General features: G+C 40.3%; 1 protein-coding gene across 1 annotated transcript in view; it reads left to right on the forward strand.

The window, feature by feature from the left end:
* The first annotated feature begins 2,559 nt into the window (after positions 1-2,559).
* Positions 2,560-26,754, forward strand: part of ALK (ALK receptor tyrosine kinase) — a 239,075-nt gene continuing 214,880 nt past the window's right edge. Inside the window, exons 1-2 of the mRNA XM_064446430.1 lie at positions 2,560-2,673; positions 14,521-14,685. Coding sequence (XP_064302500.1) covers positions 2,631-2,673; positions 14,521-14,685 — 208 coding nt within the window. The 5' untranslated portion in view covers positions 2,560-2,630. The remainder of the gene's footprint in view (positions 2,674-14,520; positions 14,686-26,754) is intronic.

Here is a 26,754-nt window from a genome sequence, read left to right on the forward strand (position 1 = left end):
TCCTAAATAATATAAGAAAAAAGAGTTCTTAGGTTGAATTTAATTGAACTAAATCCATTCTATTCTTTAAAAATAGAGGAAAACTTTTGATTTTTTTATATTCTTCTGCACATCTTGCTGCTGATAGAGGGGAGATTCAGGTGCCTGGACTGCCCTGTCTTCTCTGCTCAGATGTTCAACTTTATTTTTTCTCTCAGTTTACTGCATCCACTGGTGACAGAGGGAAAATTTCCACTTATCTGAGGCTGAAGTTAGGTGTAATTTCTGAAGAACACAACGTGTAGTGCACTACAGTCATCAGAGGCATTTTTCTGAGGGCGGGGTGGTGCTGGGGAATTTGGGGCAGTGCAGCTGATCATTGTTTTACTGATTCCCAGGTAGGGCTGGCCAGGGTAATAGCAGTGATTTAATTTTGAGTTCTGTGGCTGCAGATCAGGGAGAGAAATGCACCTCTATGATTTTCTCTTAGATTATTTTGCCATGGGAACAGAGATGGGAGCAGGTCAGTTTTTCAGGTTTGTGTGAAGAAGTTTTTACAGGATTGCGACCCCAAGGCTTGGGTCTCTATCAGTACTAAATGCATGACATCTATATTTGTTTGGGTCTGTTAGGGGTAAAGAGGCGCCAGGGTTCTTGTCTGTGGGAGACCCGTGATCTGTGGTTAGGGTATTAAATTGTTCCCCATTTTGGAGAGTCACAGGGCACAGAGGTTATATAACAGAAATATTGGTCAGTCATCTCACATGAGGCAAAACACACACTGCTTTTAGAACCAGCTTGTTTCAAGGAGCTCATTTTTTTTAAATATTCTTTTTCTATTTATTATTTTATATTAACATCAAAGTGAAGCACATTTGTAGGAAAAAAAATCTGCTTTTAGCAACTATTATAACTATGGTAACGAAACCCCACATTCTTTGCCACAACCAGCTGTATCAGGCGCTATTGGAAGACGTGTCTACCGTGTCTTGATGTTAGGAAGGAAAAGGCAATATAAAGGTTATTCCATAGTTAGCTATCGCTTCATCATTCACAGCTGGAGGCAGGACACTAGGTTTGATACCTACCCTCATAAATCACTGGCCTGATTTTCTGTGTCGCTGTATTCCAGGCAACAATAGGGGATATTTAGTTATTGTACTGTAACTTAGCATAGAGACTGGGTTTAATTGAGCCATTAGGGTTATTAAAATTTTTTCCACTTAAGAATGGCTTACCATACAGCGTCTAAGCAATGAGCAAGAGTTACAGCTCTTACATAAGAATGGTTGTTTTTCTCTTGGTTTTGCTATCGTTACTCAGTTACAGAAGTGTGCTAAAAATGAGATTGCACCAAGAATGAGACAGGGCACAACTAACACTTGGTATTTAAGCTTCTCTCAAGTCCCTCTGAAATGTTCAGGTTTTTCTTCAATGGAAGTGGGAAGCAGGGTTAAGCAGAGCTTTAATAGAATCAAAGCAGTGTTTTCCCCAAGGCTTCAGCCATTTACCATGTTTACTATTGTCCTCTTAAATATGTCTTTTATTATCCATTACTATTTATCCATTCAAGAGGACAGTTCTTCAGCACTCCGAATTAATTATTACTTAAAGTTAGTTAGTTCCTATTGTTACAGAAAGTTTTACCAAACTTTAATTGGGAGATATTATCAAATTGTTTTGCTGTTATTACAGCAAACTTAGCATTGCACCTAAACTTAAAGAATTTAAGTAAGCAACTGTAGTATTCTTTATGAAAACATTATTTAATAGATCAAAACCGTACTTTTTATTTTCCTACTGGACAACAAATTCTTTATGGCTTCTCTGAGAAATCAGAACATATCAGCAATCCAGAGGTTTATTTTGATCCATCAAACAAACCTTGCAAACACAAGTTTTGCCTGCCTGTGATTCTACAAAGTTAAATCCTACTTTTCCCCTAAGGACCTCAAAAAATGAGATGAGAATACCCAAAATCCTGTCATCTTCGGAAAATCCAACTTAAACATTCACAGGGAAAGTCTGTGCTTTCAAAGCTTGTAGAGTTCTGCCTTGCCCATTGACCTTTCATGTTATTTCAGATACTGTTTCCCTTTGCACCTCTAATATCACTGTGGTCTTGCAGAGTTAGTGCAGGTTTGCACAGATCCTCACCTGTTCTGGGTCACTGTGGTGTTCTAATCCCCAAAAGCATCTTTGGAATGCATTAGGTTGTTGAACAGGAGCTGGGTACATGTTTGCCTGTTCCATGTGTGGGATGTCCACATGCTAACAAAACTTTAAAACAACAAATTGAGGGACTGAAAGGTCAAAGAGAACTTAGAATAAGTGTGAGATTAAAGTTGACAGTTTTTCTAGGTGATGTTAGTTTTGCTATGACATAAAGCAATTTGCCTCCTGTCTCCCTGTGAGCACACGGATCAGGAAGGAAGAACCGACCAAGAAGTAGTTGAATATCGGTGCTTGTTGCATATGGTCTATAAAGCTGTATAAGGTCTTTGTGCTTGATGTGCAGTATACAAACAGCTACATCATCCATAATGTTTATTTTTCCTTTTTTTAAAATGAAAGGTCTGAGTGCTTCCGATGTCCCAGCAAACAGCCCTCCTCTTCCTCCTGGTTACTCTGCTTGGAATTTGACCTGGATCATGAGAGATACATCCCCTTTCTTCCCCCATAGAGGACGACACAGTGAGTAGCATTTATATGTTATCCTCAAGAGGCTGTAACTAACTGCCTAAGGATATTGGTATAATACTGGAGCAAGACCACACAAGTCAAATGATTTATCATAAAATATCCATCCTGTCAGCCCCTGAGGGCACTAATAAGCCTTACTGCCCTGTACCAGCCACCCCCGGGGCCTTCCTCCACCCTGCTCATGTGCCCAGGAGCCCCATTTCAGCCCAGCCTGGGGTCAGGCTGATGTCCCAACCTGATGGCCCATCACCATCTCCATGGAGGTGCCTAGTGACCTTGGCTGGCCTGGCCTGCCCTGCTACCTCAAAAACAAGGTCCCAGACTGTAATATTAGGGTGCTGTGTTGGAATCCAGTGATATTATAGAGAGAAGAGCTGTGTACCAAACTTATTTTTTCTTGCCATTTCCTTTCGTAAGTCCCGTCCCTTCCAAAATCTGGGAACCTGTTTTCATCTGTTCTCTGGTATGACCTATTTACTGACAAACCATAGCCATTCCCCTGTGAAATACTGTGGTCATAGTTAAGACCAGACTGCATAAGGCAATATCTAATATGCAATCCAGAAAGTGACTGAAGTAGAATATATCTACTATATATCTACTACCAGTCTCTATGAGGGGAGATAAGGTGCTGAGAGGCTAATAAGATTTACTCACCCCAAGCCTGTAATTATCTGCTTGAGGGAAAAGTTTGACCTACCTATATGAAGGAGTCCCATATTTCTTCAAATTTATGTTGCAGCCTTTTATGTGTGCAATATATATTCTTTCCACTGGCATACAATATCTGCTCCTAGCTGTTGTATCTGCTTGAACGATGAGGACACACCAATTTCGTTTTGGAAGGGACAGTAGTACAATCTTTTTTCCCTCACTTGGCTTTCTCAGAAGTTGCAAGGATGATTTTTAATTTATCCTTTATTACTTCTTCCTAAACTCTTCCAGTTTTTCAGTTATACCATTCTAAAGAAAGGCTTTGTTCTTAAAACCTAAAAGCATTGATTGAATCTGACAGCATCACATGGAGGTAAATGTACTACATCTAAGCAGAAATGATTTATTATGATTTTAGCTGGTTACACAGGACCAAACTCTACTGTATTCCAACCATCTGTTTTGCAAGGAAAGGCAGGAATTTGATGAGGTGTTACACAAAATACAATCTTCACTCAGGACAAGTCTAAACTGTTTTCTCCCCCAGGAGGTGTAATTCAGGACATGAACCTTGAAGCTAGTGGAGAATCCTGAAGAGGGGCAGGAGTTGTTTGATTTTTGCTAGCTTTGCACCTGAAGTTTTCCAAAAGTTGGCAGAACCTCCTCTAAAGAGGTAGCAGTGGCCCTCGAAGTCACGCATTTCAGACTAGGATGCCCCATATCATCACTATGTGGACATACTTCCTGCCACTTCAGGTATGCAGTGTGCGGAGGACTGGTGTGGGTATGTGGAGTAGAGCCTGTAAGCATAGCCCAAGCCTAAGAGAGCAATTCTTAAAACTTCCTCTATTCCTCTGCTTACCTGCAGCTTTTAGGCACCTGAATGTTATTAGTAAACTTCCCAGGGATCTAAATTTCTGTCCGTAATGGCTATGACCATGGCAGGGATGGACAGTGCCTTTCAGCAACTGATCATTGACTCTGGATCTGAGCAGCTCTATGAAGGCCATGCAGGGACTCAGCAGAGCAAGGCAGAAGACAGAGTTAGATCATCTGAACTCTAAACCTTGTCCCAGGACCACCGTTGCCTTCTGATGAAGTGGTTAATCCAAAATGACACAATAGATCATTAGCAGAAATAAAACCCAGCAGTCCTTTACTACTAGAGTGTTTTCCTCTTCTGTCAGAAGCTTTCCTCGCTGCTCACAGTGTGATTAAGATTACAGAGTGCTCTATAAAACTTCTATCAAAACTTTATTTGCCTATTCATCTGATGGGACCCATCTAATTAACTGGCTGACATTGCTGGAGTGGGGCAATATTAGTTGTCTTAATTACTTTTTCCTGTGTTCCACTGTTGAAGAAATCTCTTTGATTGAAAGGCTGAGTAAATTGAAATGTAGGGTCCCTCCTCCTCTGCCAAAGTTCCCTGCTCCTATGCTCAGGATTAAAAATTCTGACGGACTGCCTCTAGTAGTTCTGGCAGGAACAGTGCTTGATGATGTCTTTGAAACTACATGCAGCAATCCCAAAAGATAATCACTGGCACAACAGGATACTTGAGAGTGATGCATTCACAAGACTTTTTTCTGTCTTGACTACAGGTTTCTAGATTTGTCACTATCCAAGCATTGATTAATCATCTACCATCTCAGAGATGGAAAATCCACCTTCCTTTCAGAAAATAATGACTTAAAAACCACATGAATCCAAAATTATCTGGGAATTCAGCCTGCAGGGCAGGAGTCGTCTTTAAATTTCCATACTTTTGTGTTTTCTCTTGTTTTCTTTGAAGTACACTCAGATGATTTCATGTGGCTAGAACAAACTTCTAATGCATTCTGCATATGTGGACTTATGGTAGCATATTAATCTCCCATTTGCAGCACTGATGGAACTCTGTCCTGAGGCTTACATGATTAACAGCACCTAACCACATACTTCATTTCTTGTCCTGGCTGGGTGAATATTAATTTTCTCTTCTGTATAGGTATTGTATAAGAAATCAATTGTCCACTGCATAAAATCCATTAAGCTTCTGTAAGAGGGCTTCCAGACGTACCCCTTAAAGCCTGGAAGCCTTCATACAGTTAAGGGACCTGTCTTTGCCCCATCCTCTACGCCCCCCTCAGGCCAGCCAAGAGCACTGAACCTGGAGCACCATCCTGGCAGGGTATGGTGGCAGCTGTGGAAAGTGCTACCAATTGGAAAAAAACCAATTCAGCCCATCGAAATTCTGTTTTGAAAGAAGAACATATTTCATGAGAATAACTGGTGTAAGGGTTGCATAAGGGAAACAGGAGATGGCTTTTGCTTTTTAACTCTTCGTATGCCACTGTGCTGTCTGTGCGTCTTTTTGCCAGATCCCCCTGTAGCAGCTGAACTCTTTTGGCTGTTCTGAACCAGCTTTGTGCAAAATACAGAAGTACCTCTCTCAGGTTGTGTCAGACTTCTGCAATATAGTTTACTGGGTTTTTTTGGCCCCGCCCCACCCCCCCATGAAGTTTAGGAAAAAAAATCCAAACTTTGGTTTGGATTCCAAAGTTAACTGGGTCTAAAACTCAGGGGGAGATAGCAGATTGGGCTACCAAATTACTACCATGCTTAAAAATGTCTACAAAAGGTGACTTCAGCAGAGGACTAGCACATACCTTAAAAAGTGCATAATTATTCACAGCTTTGATTTAATAGGTACTAAAAGCATAATCCAAATTATGGCCTCTATTAACTTATTAATAATTTCACTCAGCTCTATGTCTTCAGAAAACTAATTTGACAGGGTTGTTGGTGTGTTTTTTTTTTTACTTTCTAATGGAATGTCATCTGTGATGAGTTCATGATTTCCTGAATTGGGTTTGCCAGCAAAAAAAAAAAAATGTGTTGGACTAATTTTACTGTGGAATAATTTAGGGTCATTCTCACTGTGTATTTGATGCTCAGTGGCATGACAGTTGCTCAGTGAGGTGTCAGATTATTAATTTTTTTCCCTGGTAGGTCATGTGCTACTTGCTGCATTCAAGTACTCATATGCATACATTCAAAATATCATTTGATTCATGTGAGTTGGATACCAGATAGATACTGCTGACATGAAACTCAGTGAGTCTGAACATCAAAAAAAAGGGAAGATGGAGAGGAAGAGGGCACTAGCCAGGTGAATTTTTGTTACAGTTAGGTTCCCAAGACTACTTGTTTTATAAATCTACAACAATTCAGACTAATACTGACATCTTCAGAATGAAAAAGCCATCATGATACTTGGCTCAGCACGGCATAGTGACGTGCATGTATATGAACTAATTGTAACAAGAAGTTCCTATTTGGAAGGTGAGATAAAGTCAGGAGAGGAACGAGGAGAATAATACTGTGTCCCAGAGGAAAAATGAATCAATGCTTTCTTAGTAAAGATATTTCAAAAGTGATGTACTACCTTAATCCAAACACATCCTTTCTGCAATCTTAGAAGTACTCTAACACACTTTAGGAAATAGTGTTATGAATATAATAGGGCGAGGCTTCAATTAACTGCAGTTATCCACACCAGATTAATAGGATTGCTCCATATAAAATAGCAGATGCTGTGAACCCATATACATATGCAAGAATTCTTCTTTAACAGTTAGATGGTATTTTTGCTGTGTGCAATGGTGCTGAAATCCAGGGAGAGGAAAATCACAGGAAAAGCAGCATCTAACTAGCTAAACTGAAGGCTGTGCTAAGCAGTAAAGAAGAAAATAACCTTATTTTAGAGAAATTTTTACTTTATTTCAAGTTATTCTTTTCCTTATATCCCCTTTTATCTGCAGATAAAACACCAATGACAGCTTAACATCTTTTCAATAATAAAATAACTTACAGTAAGAAAACAAATGTCTTTTCTCCCTGTCTCTCAAGTATTCATTTTCTCTAGAGATCTCTCAAACTTCATGCAAGAGATCCCTTGTATGAATTGTCAAAATATGACAGTTCATCCAACCACTGTTTTGTGCCAACTGGAGCATGTTTTCTAACAATCGCTGTTAGTTAGTACTTCGGTCTTTTGGCCATAACTGACATTAGAAATGCACTTTCATTTATTGTTTTTGCTGCATGCATGGGAGACTTGCTGGACAAATATTTCTTGTGTGGAGGATGGACTCTGTCACTTCTTAGAGCAGGTATGAAAATGAGAGCTATTGCTGGTTGTTCTCCCAGCACCCCCTCCTCGCACCTCTCTCAGTAGCTGTCTTGAAAGACTGTGCTTATAATTGACTGATAAAGGAGTTCTGGCCCTCTTCCTTGTAACTTGATTTCCACTGAACAAAGCAGCTGTCAAAGATTTTGGTGATTCAGTCCCTGGTGTGCACTGAGGAGCTGGGTGGATATAAAGTACATGCTGTCATTTTAAAGATTCTCTTAACAACTAAATGAATGGTTGCATTATTGCAGTTTTCTCTAAGCAGTGGCCCATCCAGCTGTGGCTTACTCCCCAGAAGATTAATTTAAACACTTCTGGCATGAGGAGAGCCCTGGGCTTCCCAGGGAGACAGGCAGCTCGCCCTGCGCTGGGCACCTTGGCCCGAGCACTCTTCTTGGGGGTGATTCCCTCTTCTACAGAGCAGGTGAAATTATGCCTCCTGTGGGGTACTGCTCCTCTAAAACTTTTTTCCTTCAGAATGCAATCTAACTTTAATAGCCCCTTCCAAGGGAAACCCGAGCATTTCTCTTTAAAGGTGGGCATTGAAGGGATGATAAGCCCTGGCACAGCCAGCTCTGACCCTGCCCAGCAGGTAGCACACCTCTGCAATACCCCCCAGGACACCAGGGAGAAACTGGCCACATTGAAACCTTTCTTGCAGACAGCGGGCTCTGAGGAGGCCAGCCTGCTGCCTCCGCATCCCCTCGTGTGCCAGTGGGGCATGAGCATGGCCTCCTGGCACCCTCCCATCCGGCTGTGTGAGGCCAGGCTGCCGCCCCAGTCCTCATGAGCAGGAGGTGGAGGGGCTGGGGCACTTCTACGGAGTGAGGAGGTAGGAAGAGGCCCTGGGCAGCAGCAGAGAAAGGGCAGGGTGCTGCCTTGAAGGGCATGAAGGGCTCTTAGTTGAATGGGGTGAGACCCCAGGGGTCTGCCTTTACCAAGCCCCACCAGGACTCCTTCTGTCCGCCTCCATACCCTGACTGGCCAAAAGGACATGCCTCCATCCCCAAGGTGAGGGCCTGGCTGCCTCACCCCGCTCTGGGGTTTGGCTGGGGCTCTATGCCTGGCCTGGCCCACAGGGTCACAAAATGGCCACCGGGGTGGCGTGTGGGTGAGGCAGGCTGGGCGTCCTGCCGGCAAGAGATTGGGGAGAGGCTCATTGCAAATGAACACCAGTGCTGTGAGGGAACAGCGACATTCCTGTTGGTAAAATCAAGGTTGGAGGAATGTACATGAAGACTGGTGCGGAGGAAGGATGCAGAGCGATAAGGTAGCTTGCACCAAATAGCTTTAAATTAAAATGAGGTCCCTGATGAACCCAGGCTGTGTCTCAGGGCAGGGAGAGGGGTTGGTGTGCTCCCTGGCTGCTTTCCTCACCACTTTACTTGCAGGTGACTAAGGTGTATCAGGTGGGATGGACCCCAAAGCTGTGCTGTACAGAGTGATGCCTTAGGGCTATTCCAGTGCCTCCCCAGTTCCTCGCCTCTCCTGTCACGCCACGCTGCTGCTCTCAGGTTTGTCAGCTCCTGGAGTGGAAGCCCAAAGACTAGGCAGTTACGGTCAGTGGAGGCATTTGCTAGGGGTAGTAAGGCCTGGGGTGCCTGGCAGGGATACACGTCATACTATCTCTTAAAATGTGCCAGCCTGCCCTTTCTCAGTGCTGAGCAATGGAAGGAAGTAGGTGAAAATGTCTCTTCAGGCTTGCTTTCTCAGCAGGAACAAGGCAGTTAAACCCTGCAATTTTTTTCCCTCTTTGATTTACATAACCACAGACAACTTTTCCCTTTCCTCTTGTGTTTTTCCATGCCCTTCCATCCTGTGGTGGATTCGCTCATTTTACATTGCTGTTGTACTTCCAGTTGCACAGTGGAAAGTTGGTACTAGGGATCCGTTTGCAAAGGGTTTCACCCTTTTTTTGTGCCAGTGGGGCAATGCTTGCTTCCAAGGGCCTGGCCTGTATGTAGTTGGTGTCCTCCTGGGAGTTCAGCAGGTCGGTGAGCTGGCACACAGAGAGCACAGTCTCTTCTTTATGCTCCATTTTTGGGGAGAAATACTTACTGCTGCAGGCTTCTTTCTATCACCCCACATGTATACCCCTGTATTGGATAGAAATTCAGAAGGGCCTGATGAGGCAATCGAAACCCTTAGACTGAATGCCCTGTGCCCTTTCCTAAGCAGAGGGAATGGGGAAGGCTTTAGGAACTGGCTCTGTCCCTAGGATTAATAACTGGAAAATCAATTTGTCATTTCCCTGTCATAAATTAAAAGCTTATAGGCCTTATAACACAAGTATAATAGAGGTTAGTGGGTATTGATGGAGGTCTAAGCTCACTCAGCAGAGCACATCTCTACTATACAATTTAAACTCTGTCTCCTCCACAAGGAATATCTATCAATATTTGTATAAAAAAAGACATCTTGTGCAAGAATGTTTTGTCTGTTTCTACACTGCTGCTGCAATTGTTGCAGCTGGAAGAGGTGTGTTCTTGGCGGGAGGTTGTGGTTGGTGTAAGTGACCTCTACATCATGCATTTGCATCTGTAGATGTAGTACAAATTAGTCATGTTTAAGCTGATGAGATGCCCATTAGGATGTATATTTCTAAGCTGGTCCTTCTGAGAACAGAGAACCTCTACTCACTCCCTTGTCTATTGTAGTGAGGTGAGAAAGCAACCACACCTTTTCAAAGGGGTGACCAGCTGAGCATAATGGAGGAGGAGTGATCTGTAAGAGTCAGCAGAGCAGGAGTGAAAAGGACCCTTTTAAGTCAGACACATGTAGAACTAGAAAGGACCAGTCTAAGAGGAAATCACCTGCTGGTAAAACTTTTGCAGTTGAAAGGAGATGTGGTTTAAAGCAAATAAACCTAGTCCATTGTTGGGAAGCTGAAGAAAAGGTAATCAGAATAGTTTCTTAACAAGAACAGGCTTTTTATATCTCTCTTTAAATTAGATTATTTTTTTCTAAATAAGGCATGTTTTTGTGATGTGTGGTTACACAAATGATCTAAGATGATCCAAAGAGCAAATGATCCATAATCTGACCTGCAGCAATGTAAAAGGATATTTCGTACAGATTACTGCATTTTGGCATATTATTTCTACTACTATTTTAAGCCATTTGTTTATTAGAAAACTCTAATCAGTTTAATTGAAACAGATGCAGTTGCCAGATATTTTAGTTGTTTGTTCACAGATTATTGCTGCTAGGTATGTTGGTTAAAAATAAATAAATCGAAGGACTTGCAAGACTCTAATGTCATCAGACACACACACAGAGATTCCATTGTCTTTTCAATTGGATAGTAGCTTAATTTACTTTACAGTCTATGGGTAATATCCTGTATCTTCTTACATGCCAGAAGCTGAAATGATTGATATCTACAGCCTCTCTTAAACAGGTGTTTACCTTAATTTGATTATAAGCATCATTTTTGTTTCCTCTTTGAAAGTGTAATGATGATGAAATAGACTTCTAATAAATTAGCTGTTCTGTCTCTCTAGTGTCCAGTAGTTGCAGATGCAAAAGGTTGTTGGACAAGGGGTTGGGTTTCTTTTCAACATATTTTAAAAGAGGCTTTGCAATTTGTTGGAACTGTAATTCCTATAGAGCCTTTAGGATCTATAATGTCAGTATAGCTGTAGCATAAATACATATACTGGATATAAATCTTTGTGACATTTCTATAAAAAAACCACCAAAAATCACAAAAAAAACCCCCACAACACTTTACTGACTAGGCACACTATTCAAGTCCTAAAGCTCTGTATCCAGTCAGTTCATATTGATAGTAGGTTTAAAAAACAATCACTAAAAGTTGTGTTAGATTTAATTACCTTTCCTGCAGTGTTTGGTGTTTTCAGAAACAGGCAGAAGGGCTTTTCTTCAGCTTCCAAAGGCACATGGCTACTTCTTTATGTGCTTAGCTGGGCAAGAAAAAAACAACTTTGCCTCACATTTAAACCTGTTAAAACAAAAGTAAAAAAGGAAGGAGAAAGACCTTTTTCTACGCAGAGGCATAAAGAATAACAGGTGATTTATGGCAGCAATTCAAATATTGTGAAGGTTCTAGATTTGCAAATGTGGTATATATGGTCTTGTAGCAGCTTCCACACCAAAAGCAGCATATCAGTGGGGGGAAAAAAAAAAGTATCTGTTGTATATAATGCTCTTTTAAAAAAGTATATTACATTGTTAGTAGTGAAGGGAAGCTTGAGGGTAGGAAGTTAATGTTAGACTTGGAAGACTGGATGCTGTTTGCATAGACTTTGCTGTGTTGCATCAGATAGAATTTCTGTCATTTCTTTGTATTGAACAGGATAATAGCACTGAAATTTGTGTCTGATACAAGCCTATGAAGAGTACAGATATTCTGTTAATCATAGGCTCTTAAATAAGAGCCCATGAAGAGTACAGATATTCTGTTGATGTGGGGGGACTATCAGGTTCTGTAAAAGTTGCACATATGTTTTCATTAAATTGCAGATGCTCTCAGATGTAGGAGCCAAGTAGTCTCCTCCACTTTCAAGGAATAACCTATTGTAAGGGCCATTCAGCTTGACCACAACAGCCATGTTAGATCATGTCCACTTCTCTGTAGGCTATTCATTGCAAGGGAAGGAAACGGTATTGCTATTTGCCTTTTTTCCTCTACTTTCCCCCCTTCAGGCAGAGGCTTTAGTTGTCTGTAGGGGTCATAATGCTAAATGTGATGACTGGTATTTAATCACATACCCCAATTAAGTTGTCCCAATTGTAGGTCAGAGGCCTGCTGTGTTAAGCGCTCCACAAACGATTGACAGCTCTCTTCTGAGGAAGAGGTTCTGGAAAGTGAGACTGAATGGGGCAGCTGAACTGGCTGTTAAGTGCTTGTAGGCACCGTAATCAGAGTGTCGGGGAGGGGGAGGGGGGGACTGGAGGAGGAAAACGAGAGCGCCTTGTGGATATCCACGAAGGGCTTCTCTGCTTGAGGGCAAGAGGGTAGGAGAGCACAAAGGCTTTTGTTCCCAGCAGCTGGATGGGAGGAGGAGTGGAAGCAAGCACTGACTGCTGGAAAGCTCATGAAAATCAGAGAGGCTGATGGTGGGGAAAAGCCCACAAAGAATGAAATAGTTGATTTGAAACGATTGCTCTTGCCACATGTTGTCCTTGGCCTGGGTTTTCTCTTCCATTGTCCTGTGGGCTCTGTCAAAAAAGGCCTCGCATTAGCTGTGTTTCTGCCCCCACACACTTTTTTTTTTTTGACAATGCCTTAAAGCACATACAACTCAAGGTGTTCCCCATAACTAAACTATACAGTAATGATGATATAACTCCTGTAACTTGTAGTTTAGTGTTTGGTTGCTCTTTTGGGCTTTGATACAAAGTTTAATGGGCTCTTAAGACTTTGTAGGGTTAAAAAATGTTGGGTTTGTTTTTATCTTCTTTTAAAGAACATCTAAGGGACTAGAAATAAGTGGTCTGAGGTTTGGGTATGATATTGCATTGGTAAACTCTATAGTATTAATATATCCACTGTTCCCTGCTGCCTAAATTGAAGCGTGCTTCATGTATCATGAAATTTATATCAATAACGTAGAGGCCTGAACAGGGTAGCAACTTGCGCATTCAAATTTAAGGAAATATTATAATCCTTGTTACTGCTGCATTTGGTATATAAGGATTCCTTACATCATATGGTTTTTGTGGTGTTGTGAAGCACTCAAAATGCTGAGTGAATGATAAAATACCTGATTAAGAAAATAAACTACAAACTGGAAAAACAGACTCCCTTCTAGCTTGCTGTTAAAAAGGCAAATTAGCTGGGAAAAGCATAGTGAGAGGGCAACAGTATTAACCTTCAGATTAGAAAATGTTATATCATCAGAAGAATAGGCTGAACTACATAAATCTGTGCACACTAAGAAGAAATTAGATGTTTAATAGAGAATGTAATTGAATTTTTTTTTTTTAAATTAGTTAATTTGACTAATGTCAATTCACGTTATTTGTTCCACTTGCAGAGCTGTGGCAGGAGAATAGACAGTGTAGAAAACTCCAAAGAAGAACTAGGGTTTTTTTTGTTGGGCTTCTTCAAATGGATCGAGTATTTTCAGAAACATTGAGTTAGTTCAGAAATAGTTTCTTTCTGTTACTGAATATTGTGTTGCGTGCCTACTGTGGTGACAGAAACAAATATATACAGGGCATTCCAGAAAATTTTGCAATCATGACGACTGAAAGTAAAATCCGTGCAGGTTATCACTGGATGTTGTGTTAAGCAACTTGAATTATGGTGTGATAGTAAATTGGGTTCTGGGAAGTGAATCATAGTTGCACCAGCAGGGTAATTGGTTTCTGAAAGAGAAACATCTCAAAAAGAAACGTCTGTGTTGGAGGCAGATGCTGGCTGTACTGCCTGGAGGCTAAAGTTTTGCAGCAGCAGATCAAGCTTCTGCTGCCTCAGTGAAGCATTTAAAACCCAGGGGGTCAGAAGGTTGCTTCACAGGGTACGGTCCCTATGGCTACCAGCATGTCCCATATGCCCAGGATATATGATTCACTTTGCAGCATCCTGTGCTCACTGAGTGGAACATGACTGTGAAGCATATTAGTAGTCTTTGCACTATAATGGCCCTGGCTGAATTTGAACCAGCATCCCAGAAGAGATTGGCTTTCTGTCCCATTTTCTCAATTGACGTAAGCTATTTCCCTTTCAGTCTAGATTATGCTTTTCCCTGCTTTAGCCTGTGCTGCCCTTTTATCTGTCCTGAAGGAGAATTGCTGGCTCTTGGGCCTTCCTCTTGGTTTGCTGCCACCTCCATGATGAACCTCTCCATGTGGTCCACTTCAGACACTTTTTTCCCTGTCTGTTTATGGACTTTCTCCATATCTTTCTACCTCATTATGGAAAAAACCCAAGCCCTAACTTACTAAAGTATAAAAGGGGTGTGTATACACACCTTCCAGCACAGAGGAAGCTGGATTTAATTAACCTGGTATATTCTATGTCTGTTCTCTTTTTCCAGTATTTGACTGCAATTTTGAATCTCCTTGTGAGCTGGAATATTCCCTTTCCTCAAAAGATCAGGAAACCCCCAACAACGCCTGGCTCAGAGTGAGTGCAGAGGAGATTTCACAGCTAAACATCCCAGATGGACCACAGAGAGATCACTCTGAGAATACACCTAAAGGTAAGAAGAATATAACTATATAACGCCTTCAGTTTCATGGTTAGTTTGAAAAACAAAACTCCCCCTCTGCCCACCTCCCTCCCAAAAAAACCTACTATAAAAACCTGAAACCCCACCCAAACAAACATGTTCTCTTCAGATACTTATAATCCTTTTGCTGTAGCAGACAACACAAACAAAGGAAGTAATTCTGCATATGAAGGATCTGGTTTTGTCTAAAGGCAGTCTGAATCATATATATGGGAAACAAAATATCCAATATAGTATTGTGTAAAATCTGAATCAGGCTGACCCATGCCATGGATGGCATTTGGATGAGAACAGTACTGTGGTGCCTATGTTTAAGGTCATTCAGTGGTTGGAAGAGATGAAAAAAATAGAGTCTGGTTTTACCTCTGCTCTGGGTGCTGTTTACTGCTTGCTGATTTACAGACCGTTTTAGACAATATCTTTGTGTCCAGGACTTAGGTTTTCTGTTTGGCAAAAAAGAAAAGGTGGATTTTGCCCTTAATATAAGAAAAAGTTCCTGTCTCTAAAGAGAGCTAGGGAGCATGAAAAGAGGGGAGTGCAACACACTTTTCTCTTTCCTTGGAAGAAAATGATGTTGGAATTATTTTTCTTGCTCATGATTGTAGCTGGAACAGCAGCATACTTCATTAATATTGTAAGTGCTAAAAAGATGTAGGTGCATTTGTGCTCTTCTCATCCTGGGAAAGCAGAAAAATGCTTAACACCCTTCCTGCTAATAGTGACACTTGCCTGAAACCTCTGCCTGTAAGGGTTGGGTGGTGTCATGAGAATGGAGCTACAAAATGGAAACAGGGGAGTTAGGGCTATGAGCTTTATCCAGGCAAGGAGAATATAGAACAAGGAGGTATAAGGAAGGACAGCAAAGATTATCAGGGATATGGAACAGCTTCTGTACTAGGAAAAACTAAACAAAGATTCTTTTTTCTGTCTGCGATGTTAGGACTTAGAGGTCTATAAAAATGCATATTGAAAAGCAGTGGGAAGCAGCCATGAAGTTAGTGGGTGCTGGGTATAGAACAAGCAAGAGGAGGTATTTTTCATGTAGTACCTGAATAAACTGTGGTCATAAGATGCATGAATTAATATTATGGAGGCCAGAAGTATGCATAAGTTTAAAGAAAGATCAGATGGATTCTTGCAGAATACATACAGGTTATTTAAATCAACAGCCTGTTTACAGCCCCTGATTCAAGAAGCCTCTTATTCAGAAAGCTGGAAGAGAAAGGATCCTTCTCTTAGTAGTCAGCATCAGAGATGGCGTTTGACTTTGCAGACCTGCAGTCTGACTGCTTGTAACAGTTCCTATATTCAGGCAAATACTGAGGAGAGGTTCTAGTACTGCTTTTGTTCATGTTCTTTAAGTCTGTTTTCTCATCCATATCAATAGTATAGTACTTTTCCCCAGGTAGCCATTGTAAATTAACTTTCAAGGCCCATTGCTTGAGTGCAGATTCATCAGCAAACGGAGTCATTTTAGTGGGATCTGTGTCCTGTGTCAAGCAGATGGACCGTGTTTGTGATGCATGCAAATAACTTAATTTTCACGTCAAAGAACATACATACATGTACTAAATTTCTTGCTACAAAGGTACAGTTAAGCAAAAGCTTGAGGTAGATCAGAATGTCTGCTGTTGTCGTTTTTCTTCAATTCATGTGCAAGCTGGCTGCTGCTGAAGTTTAGGAATTAAAACCTGCTTGTTTTGGATTGAGAAGAGTAGCTGACATTTTCCTGGAGTGGAGAAAAAATGGGGAAAACCAATGAGGAAATAAACGTATTGTTGCAGCTGAAGGGCCTGGCTGGGTCACTGCGGTGCTGCTATGGCCAGTGTATGTTTCTTTTGGATTCTTTTTGGTAAAGTCAAACCTTTGTCTGACAGTTTTATATGCCTGTCAAAGCAGGAGAGGCCCTGTAGCCCAAAACCAAGGGTAGTATTGGTTGATGATTTCTAATTGCCTATTGGGATAAAATTCCATTTCTAAGTCCAAAGTTTGGACTTTTTTTTTTTCTTCAACTGCAATATGTGTAATTTAGGCTGAGGATTGTTTTCTGCTGTTTTCTCCCATTTCGAGGGGAAAGTACCCAATGTCACATTGAGTGGATATAGATCTGTGGAGTGGCAGGGGGGGTTGTTTGAGGTGTTTTCTGTGCTTGTTTGTTGTTTGGGTTTTTGTTTGTTTGTTTTTAAATTATTAGGCTTGTTGGACATAGTGGTAATTTTCTCTTGAGCCCATCAGTAGAGCTGTAGGTCTGCAACTCATAGATGACTGTAACTCTTGTGCATATAAAGACTCATTTGAAAATCAACACTTGGAGTTAGCATCTCTCTATTTTAAATCACTTTAATTACAGCTGCTTGGCACAGATAGTTGTGTGGTCTGTTTCAATCTGAAATAATTAAGCACAGTAATTCCAACCCCCACTGTGTCCTGCAAATTGTACTTCCAATTATCTCAATCTCATTTCATCTCCTTTGCAGACAGTAATGCACAGAGATAAACAGATAGCGTAACTAGATTTTGGGATGGTTTAGCTCATCCTTGTCACTTGGCTATCAAGTCATGTCAAGACGTTGATTGAGACAAATGCCTTGGGTATGATTCATTGTGCTTCATATACATTTCTGTAAAAGGGTCAGTAGGAAATCATTGGTAGATCTGCTAGAGAGAGACATTGGAAGAACTTCTGTATTTTTTGCCCCTGCCCCCAAAGAATGATCCAGCTCAGTCTCTAGGAATCACAAAAAATCAGCATGGATTGAGTTACCTAGAGGAAGAGCTAGTTTCGGGTGTCTCAACATTTGATTGCAATCACATCTGAGTGCTCTGCTCACTTGACATGTTCAACATGTGGTGTCACACAAGTCATTGATCTGAATATGGGTAGATGGGGAGGTGGCAATATTTGATATTAAATTATTCAGGGTAAAATATTGGACGTCTGGTTTGCAAGGAATTGAAAAACGATGCTTAACTGAATAATAGTGGTGGGTGAAATTCAGTGTAGTTTATCTGAATGGAGGTGGTGGGAGAAACGATCAGAGTTTTGTATATATAAGGACAGATTCTGAGCTGGTTGTAATCACTTGAACTGATTTTGGGATAAGGATAGAGCTGTGAAAACAAACTCAGTAACAGTCACAAGGTAAATGTGATCTTGGGACTTAATGGGAAGGGAGTAGAACAGAAAAAACACTATGCTGTAGTATAAGTGCGTGGGGCAGCTGCATCTAGAATACAGCATTCCATTCTGGTTCCCATGCATCAAAAATTATTTAGTACAGATGGGGAAGTTATTAAAAGAGTGGAAACAATGATGATCTGAAGTATGTAATGGCTGTCTTTTAGAAACACTTAAATTAACTAGGACTACCTTGCCTGGAAGAGACATCTAAAGGAATATATGGCAGAGTTTTCTAAAAATCACAGGATTTTCTAAAATCTTTATAAAAGATTTATAAATGTTTATAAACTCCCAAGACTTTATTAAAGTATAAAAAGGGTGAGTACAGAGGAATATTTATTATTTCTTCTAATACAGAATTGGACAGCATTAGATGAAATTAGTAGGTGTCAGGTTCAAAATAAAAGGAGATCCTTCAGGATGTAACAAACAGGAAAACTGTGGAACCTTTTTCCATAGGGTATTGTTGGTGCTAAAACCTTCTGTGGGTGTGCAAATTGACAGGATATGTGCAGGGAAGAAAAATAGTTATGGCTACTCATTTCTCAAGACTACCTTTTCTGGCTCAGAAAGTCCCTGCACAATAGATCCCTGAAGGCTAGGCTGAGAAAGTACAACTGTTTGCTCTCCTTGTTCATATATTCTTTCCTGTATAGCTACACCTGTCTGTTTTCAGAGCCAGATGTCTGTTTATGTTAATCAAAGTTAATGGATCTTTGGTCTGTCCTGGTAGGGTTTGTGTCCCTGTCTCACCCCCCAGCCCAATTTTTTCTTCCCTTTGAAAAAGGAGAGAAATGTACTGAGGGTTCCAGACCAGTTTGGAGAGTTAAAGAAAAGGTGCTATTTAACCATTTACTATTACTTGCTATTCTGTTAAAGCCTTGTGAATGGTATCGGACTATGCAAAAATATTGGGTATCTGGTAGGAAGACTTACAGGACTATCTGTCTATAGAAATCTGTAGAAGGGAGGCTATCAAGGTACTTTTTGGTTTTTTTGTTTGTGTGTTGTTTTTTTTTTTTAATTTTGTGCTTGCTAAAACACTTCACTTTTCTCCCTTTCACCCCCATCTTGTAAATGGACCAGTGGATGATAGAATCATTGGTGTATCTGCCAGCCAGACCCTGCATGGTACATAAAGATCTGCTGGAGATATTAATATTTCCAAGTCAAACTTACATAACTTGCTTTAGGATCAGAGATCTAAGGTTAAAATTCCACTGATGTGCTAAAGATTGACAGGAAAACCTCCACTGCTGGGATCTGAATCAGACCTGTATGTGCTGTAATGAGTAGGCAATCCATTGTGGATTACTAGACTTCTTTTCTTTTAATTCATGAATAAGCAAAAAGATGCTATAAAAAATTCAAGCATTCTGCATCACTGGCTACATTTATTTATTTTGACAAGTGTGATTAATTCTTAATTATTTATGATCCTTCATAATATATTACACCAGCAAATGTACTGCAGTCTATCGTAATGAAATACAAGGTATTGGAGATCTTGCAACTGTGGCAGTATTTCCTAAGGAGGCAGGTTAGACAGCCCAGTTTGTGGTTGGAACGACAGAGTTTGTAGATCAAGGAAAAGTAGTATTTTGCAGCTGTGTGGATGCATGTGTTTGTCATGCTCAAGTGAAGGAGTAATTTGCCTCTCTGATAAACTTGAGATGGGTCAAACCAGTCATAAATTCTGTGTCTCTCAACTCTGGATTCAAACCCAGGGTTTTCTGTACTATGGGGGCCTCTAGGATACAGCTCTGAGTGGCAGGTGGTTTAACATCCGTCAGAAAGTGTGTCTTTCCAGAACTCATCTCTCCTGATACCTCATCACTGTGCTTGGATTTTCCTTCCTCCAGAGAGGCACTGGCTCAGCTTCCTGTCAGCAACATTGCATTGCTGGGTTGTCCATGGACTTGTGGCGAGCAATAATTGTGGTCCCTGATCTGGGAGCACAGTCATGGCTTCCTTCCAAGTCAAATTTTACAAGGAAGAGGAAGAGAGAAACCTTCTGTATTGAAAGAGGAAAGATCAGCAGCAGCTGGACCCAAAACAAGTACACACAAACTGGATCCACATCTGTGCTTGATCAACTGTCAGAGTGATCTGTTTCCAACTGTAAATGCAGTTTAAACTTGACAGGTTAGAGACTTGACCACTTCTGACTATGATGATGCAAGTGGGTTGCCTGCTTCTCTTTTAGATCTTGTGGTTATACAGTAAGTGAATCTCTGCTTCTATTACCTGGAGATTTCAGGGCCATGAAAATATGCAACTACTTGACAAAAATTTTGGATGAAGAGATAAGCTGGGGAGGTATGACCACCATTTCAAGTAGGAATCAAAAAAGTAATAAGCCACCCTGCAAATGTGAACACCATCTGAGACAACTCCTTAATGGAAAATGTAGATTAAACTTTCATGAAAGGTGGCAGGGGAAGAGGGAGATGAATGAGGACAGTGTCCTAACCAGCCACTGATTAGTTGAAAAGCTCCTACGTAAGTTCTAAAACAAGAAGTATCTGCACATTGTGTTGATTTTTGTAATTATTACTAAAGAAATGGAGCAAGGCTAAGGCATTGAGAATATTAGCAAATGGGAGATAATGAACTGCAGGTTTATAAAATGGCTGTTGACTTTAATTTATGATTCCTCAGCCAAAGAAGAATGAGGCAAATAATAAAAGGTAATAAATAATATTTTGTTGCAGATTATTACTTTATTAACAAAACAGTAAAGTATAAATCAGTGTGGGCTTGCAAGAAGTAAGTAGTTGAGAAGTTATTTCTCATGTAGGCCTCTTAAGCAGAAAAAAGACTTGTAACACTTGCAATTCCACTAAAAAAATTGGGGAAAAAATCTCTCTGAAAAAGACAGCTATTTATCAGGGGAAAGAATAAAAGGTAAGAAAAGTAGCTGGGCTCATGCTAGACAGACAAAAGTCTTCCCTTTACATTAATCCTTAAGACTGGTTTGAGGATATACTTTGATGTCATAGAATTGATCCATCTTATGTGTTTTTTAAACAAGATATCAGAGTGTTTCTTCTTTTCTTTAGTAAATCAATACATGGAGTTTGAGATTTTCATGGGGTGGGTCTGAAAAAAACCCAGAATTGTCATTTCAGGAGTATTTCTATTCTGGCAGAAAAACGTTTTTGAGCCTATCATAAATTTTGACAAAAAAACTTGCAGAGCTGAATGTTTATTGCATCCCTATTTTTAACACTGGAGAAGAATGTGGATCATCCTAGTGTGCAAAGATTCAATCCAGATGGTTAAATAGTCCTTAAAATGATACTGCTGTGATACAATGCCACCCTAGTTTTATTATTTATAAGCATTCAGGTAAATTACAGGTATCCTATAAAGATTTGTAAACTTTTGCACTTAGTCAAAGTTTAGTCAGAGTGGGATTCAGTTTTCTATTAGTTATTTTCCTCTTTAAGATTTAGCCATTGAATCAGTGGAAATAATTGTTGTGTGTGAGTTGAAGGATCAGATATGTACCACACGTGAAATAGCAGAAGAATTAAGTGAGATCTGGAAGCAACGCGTGGACTGAAAATAATTTATCAATCTTATTGTGAATGAGAGACGTATGCATGTGTAGGGAGGACTATCAAGTTCTTTGTAAACAGAGAGGGGTTTAAAATAAAAAATATTATTTACAGTGAATAGTTCTGGCTTTCTACCTGAGATTTAAATTTTGATACTCAACTTGGCAACATATACATACCAAGAGTTACAACATAGCCATATAGGAATTTATGCAACATTAATACACAAAATGCAAACCAAGCTTTCTTCCAGAGTCCATTGGGCTGTGAAGAAAAAAAAGTGCAGCCTTTTTATGATGGTCAGATTCCAGCTCATACTCTGTCAGTACAAGAAATGGACCAGCTGTTCTTAGCATTTTGCAGCTTGTTCTTCTCATTAGTACTACACTTGTGGTTTGTTATTGCAAAATTATTTCCCTTTAATGAGCCTGCTCTAAAGAGGCAAATTACTGTCTCACTGTGTGTTTTTTTATAGAGTAGGTATGTATTTATACGGACTATGGATGTGGGTTTGTTGATTTTAGAAGTCTTGTTTGTTCATTCCTTAATTCAGTGAAGACTTGTGTGCAACTCAATATGAAGCATTCTGTTCCCCAAGATGAAAAAGAAAAATTAATTTCAGCATGCATCAGATGTTAGTATGCTTTAATAGCTTGCTGCATACCTGTGACTAATGTACTTCAGCAAGTATATCCAGAAAAGGCACAGACAATGAAGAATAAATGGGTTGTAAAATGGTCTCTTTCTCGCTCTTAGAGATGCTTTCTCCTTGGCAAGATAAGGCATATTAAAAGGACAGCTGGAGGGAAGCATATCCTGCTCTTGGCTGTGTTTAACCTTTCTATAGGAAAGGCTACTCAATTACCACATTTATAACTTTTTTTATCCCTCTGTCATGTAGGGCAGTGTTCTGTATCCCCGAATGGTTGTGTATACCCGCGCGTATGTTACATTTGGGTTTTTTTAAATTGAATTTTTCAAGTATAGAAAACTCATATTTGTGAAAAGAACATTCCATTAATTGATAAATTATTATTTGATAGTTTTACTTTCTTTCTAGCCTGCCTGCCTGTATTTTCTGTATATTTATTTTTTTACCATGCTAGTAACAGCTCACACGTATGGCTCTGTACGTAAAAATATAATGTATGATAAGGGAGTACCAGCAAGACACTGTAAGCCTTGTAGTCACTCAGCTGCATATTGCCACTCCTTACCAATCATAGTCTAATCATATTAATTGCCAATTATTACAACAACCTGTGCTTCTTTAGTACTTTACCTATGAGACTCTGAGAATGCCCTACTAAATAAGGCACCGCATACGGTTTTAAAGAGTTGGGAGAAGTGTTTCTCCATGTGATCAAAGAGAAACTAAAGTACAGTGTGGTTAAATCAATTTCCCAAGGTGAGTTGTGTTCCTAGCCATGCCCAATACGTTATGTCTTTTGCACCCTAACTAGTATTAACAGTTAGATACCTGTTGCTCTACAGTATTTTTGTCATGAATTTGATTTGTAATAAATAGGCATAATCACATGGATTTTCTACACACCTATTCTGTGAGATTATGTTAAAAGCATCAGTAAGTTGACAAGAACTCTAATATTTTCACTCTTGTTCTTACATCAATGATCATGTACCTGTTGTGTTGCAGTAGCTATCTTACACACCCATGCTGGAATGAATGCATTAAAAGACAGTCACAGAACTCTGAAAGCTAAGAGGTTTTACTGCTGTGACTCTTGCTGAGAACAAAGCCCCAATAACCAAACTGAAGCAAAAAACTGTTAATTTGGAACTGTGTGAGAGAAAAGATCATGATTCAGTCAGGATAAGACAGGCTAAGCTAAACCCAAGTGCAGCTTGACCTTTTTGCCTAATCTAGACAGGTAAATTTGGGTAAAGAAAGAAGATCAATTTTTAATATTTCTGTCTTTGGTTTTCAGGTGAAATTTGAGTAGCTTAGGTGCAAATCTGTAAAGGATATGTTGGTGTGAACACTTGTGTCATATCTCATTTTTGGAAAGGCACAGCTGAATGTACTATTTCAGAGGTGCTGCAAGAAGTATTCCCCTAGACATGCCTTCAGAGGTTAAATCTCACTCGCAGGAATTGTTAATGTTAAGCTGACTGAAGCAGTTTCATTTTCCTTTACCCTAGAGGGGAGGGGGACCTACGAGCTTAGCTGTGTAATCCTTGAGTTTTCTCTTAAAGCATCTTAAATCGAGCAAGCTTATTTTATGCTATTCGAAGTAACCAGAGAAGGTTGCAGTGTTAGGATAGTGAGAATTCTGTTTTGTATCCTAAAAAAAACCAAACCAAAACCCCCAAAACCTTAATACCATGCAATGCCTGTTTAGGCGGCCCCAAGCAACATGCCTAGATTCTAACGAATAGTCATCCATTCAATTATGAGTTAGAAGCTATCCCCAAAGTTTCATCTGCTTTCTTTGCTTGTTTTGAGAATGCAGTGATTAAACAGATGGTATAATGTAAGAACACAAGAATGGCCATACTGGGAGAGCAGGAGAGAGAAGGAAATTTATGGCCAGACTTCTCAGAATATTCTTTCACTATCCTTACGTGCTTGTGTCAGGGACTGTGCACTGAGGGGAACAACAGAACATAGTCCTCCATGTTATGCTGTAAGTCTGCTGGGATATGTACTATAATATCTTCTTGTTGGTTTGGGGTCTCCAATCCTGGACCCAATTCCTATGTTGAGCAACACTGCCTTTCTGGGCAGCCAATTACATTGTGCGTCCCTCTCTGTAAAGAAATGGCTTTCTCCAAATCTCCTTAAGTCCCTTTAGTCTCAATGGCACAGTCTTTCTTGTCTGTCAAATGTAAGCAATCTAGAATGCTTGACCTTTGTCTTTTACCTTCCCTAAATAAACATAATTTAGAAGAAGAAAAATACAAGTGACTGACTTGTTAAAATGAAGAAAGGCTATTTTTAAGAAATCATTTTGACTTGATATTAATGGGTTCATATCACTTGCAAACTCAGATGAAAGTCAGCTTTGTTAGCTGAATACTACAGTGTCACAACTGATGAGAGAAGCAAGCACCACTTAATTCTAAATGGCATTTCCTTAAGAATTCAAGAAATGTAAGAGTGGGCTTTTAGCCATTGTTCTGCATTTTTCTCTTTTTCGTGTTCTATGGCTGTGAGCAGATCTTCCCACTCTTCTGTGAGAGGCTGTCTTTCTAAATTATCTGGTGTAAATGTGAGTAAACAAGATGATGAGTAGACTTCTCCAGATTTGAAGAGGCATTCAGACAGCAGGACCAGAATGTTTGTTGCTTGCCATAGCCTGTGTTAAAAGCATAAACCTGATGTAAGACAGAACTACAATTACTTGCTTTGCATGCTGCTTTTAGTGTGGGTCATCTTGCTGCTTTCCTGTGCTTCCAGTGGGGAAGGGGAAAGGTCAGGCAATGAAGGTAACCATTTTGCTGCGTACTACAGATAGTCATCTCTGGCAGTCATTTGGAGCCTTGCAAGGCACATAAACAGCGTAATAAAGGTTAGACCACAACTCGTTTTCACCTGTCACAGTAATTTTTTTTTATCAGAGAAAAGCCCAAGCTGCAGAACTCTGGTATTGATTTTGAACAGCTGAAGGATCAAGTATATTCTGTTTTCAAGGTGTTTATTCAGAGCGTTGAAGAAATAAAAAGGCCATGTTAAAATAACATTTTGATGCAGGTTTAATTCTACACTCAGTGTTTTTCCCCAAACTGTGGAAGTATTTGGGGAGGAGGCAGAGGACGCCTTATGTTTGACTGTCCTAAAAAATTACAGGTCATCACAATCACAAATTGTAGGTGAAATAACTGAGCTCCAACCAGATGAGGTACCTCACCTGGGTGTAAAGCACCACTTAACTTGGGGGAAGAGCATGGAGGAGTTTGGCTGGGATATCCCTGAAGTAAGAGATAGGGATTAACTACAGAAAAGACACACATTACAGACAATGCCTTTAACGGCTCTCTGCTGTGTGTTTTTTTTTTTATTTCTGTACGAAATGATACATTTCAAAATGCTTTCTGGGTGGGCAGGTGAAATGCTCTGCATTAGAGCAACAAACTGATGTGATATATGTTAATTAATGTTGCATTTATTAACTATTGGGGAGGGTGGGGCACCAAAGGCTGACCCTGCATGCGAAGCTGTTAATGGGCTTTGCAGCAAGAACTAACTAAGGCACTTGCAAAAATTAACTAACTTGTTGGTTACTCGGTATGCTACTTTTATCAACAAGCCAAACTTTTTGCTCTTGGGGAGATTCTGATTGGACACCAGAGGGAAATTTTTCACATTGAGGACAGTCAACCATTGGAATGATCTTCCCCAGGGAAGTGGTTGACTCGGCCAGATTTCAGCTGGACAGGGTGCTGGGCCATCTTGTCTAGACTCTGCTCTTCCTAGAAAGGTTGGACTAGATGATCCCTGAGGTACCTTCCAACCTGTGATTCTGTGAAATGAAACTGAGTTACTGAACAATTCTTTGTTTCTAAAACAACTATTCATAATACAGACCACAGAAACTTAAGTGAACTACATATCACTGTCTTTCCCTCCTGCAATGTAATCAAAGCCTTGTTCTTTTTTTATGTTTTCTGAAAAGCACCTTCCTGTTGCCTCCTCCTCCTCCTCTGATCTTTAACAGGTATTGTCCTCTTGTTCTCCTTTGAAAGTATCTTGGCCTTGCTGGACCAAGGCGTACAGACTGCAGGAAGTGGCATTTTGTTAGCCCAGGTGTCTTTTCAATGACCCTGTTTGTGAATTGCTGAAGTAGCTCCTAGTTTCTCATCATCCAGCTAAAAGGGCATGTTAAAGTCTGAAATGTTCCTTAAAGCCTGATGCTGTCACGAGGTGATACAGATGTGCATAGTGTCACTGGCAGCCTTGCTGCAAGTATGAGAGCATCATAGCAACAGCTCTTGGGGATTTTTGGTTTGTGGGTTTGGTTTGGTTTGATTTTTATTAACATGGGTGCAATGCCTTTCTTAGCTTAGAGATGCCACCTGGGGTGGTAGTGTAAGGAAGTAATGTTGTGCCACTTTTTCCCACCTCTGTATACTTGAGGGAAATAAGTGCTTGTTATATATGTGGATGTTACAAATTCCTGCATGGGGTGGGGGACAGCAGAAAGTCTGGAGTGAGGTTTGCCTCTGCACAGGTCATTTCTGAGTGTGATCCAGTTAATCACTTTTGATCCCTTACAGAGTTGGTATTAGACCAGCAACTTACACAGCAGCTTGACAACCTGTATTGCAAGCTTG

This window comes from Phalacrocorax carbo, chromosome 3, assembly GCF_963921805.1.
Source record: "Phalacrocorax carbo chromosome 3, bPhaCar2.1, whole genome shotgun sequence".
Taxonomy (NCBI): Eukaryota; Metazoa; Chordata; class Aves; order Suliformes; family Phalacrocoracidae; genus Phalacrocorax; species Phalacrocorax carbo.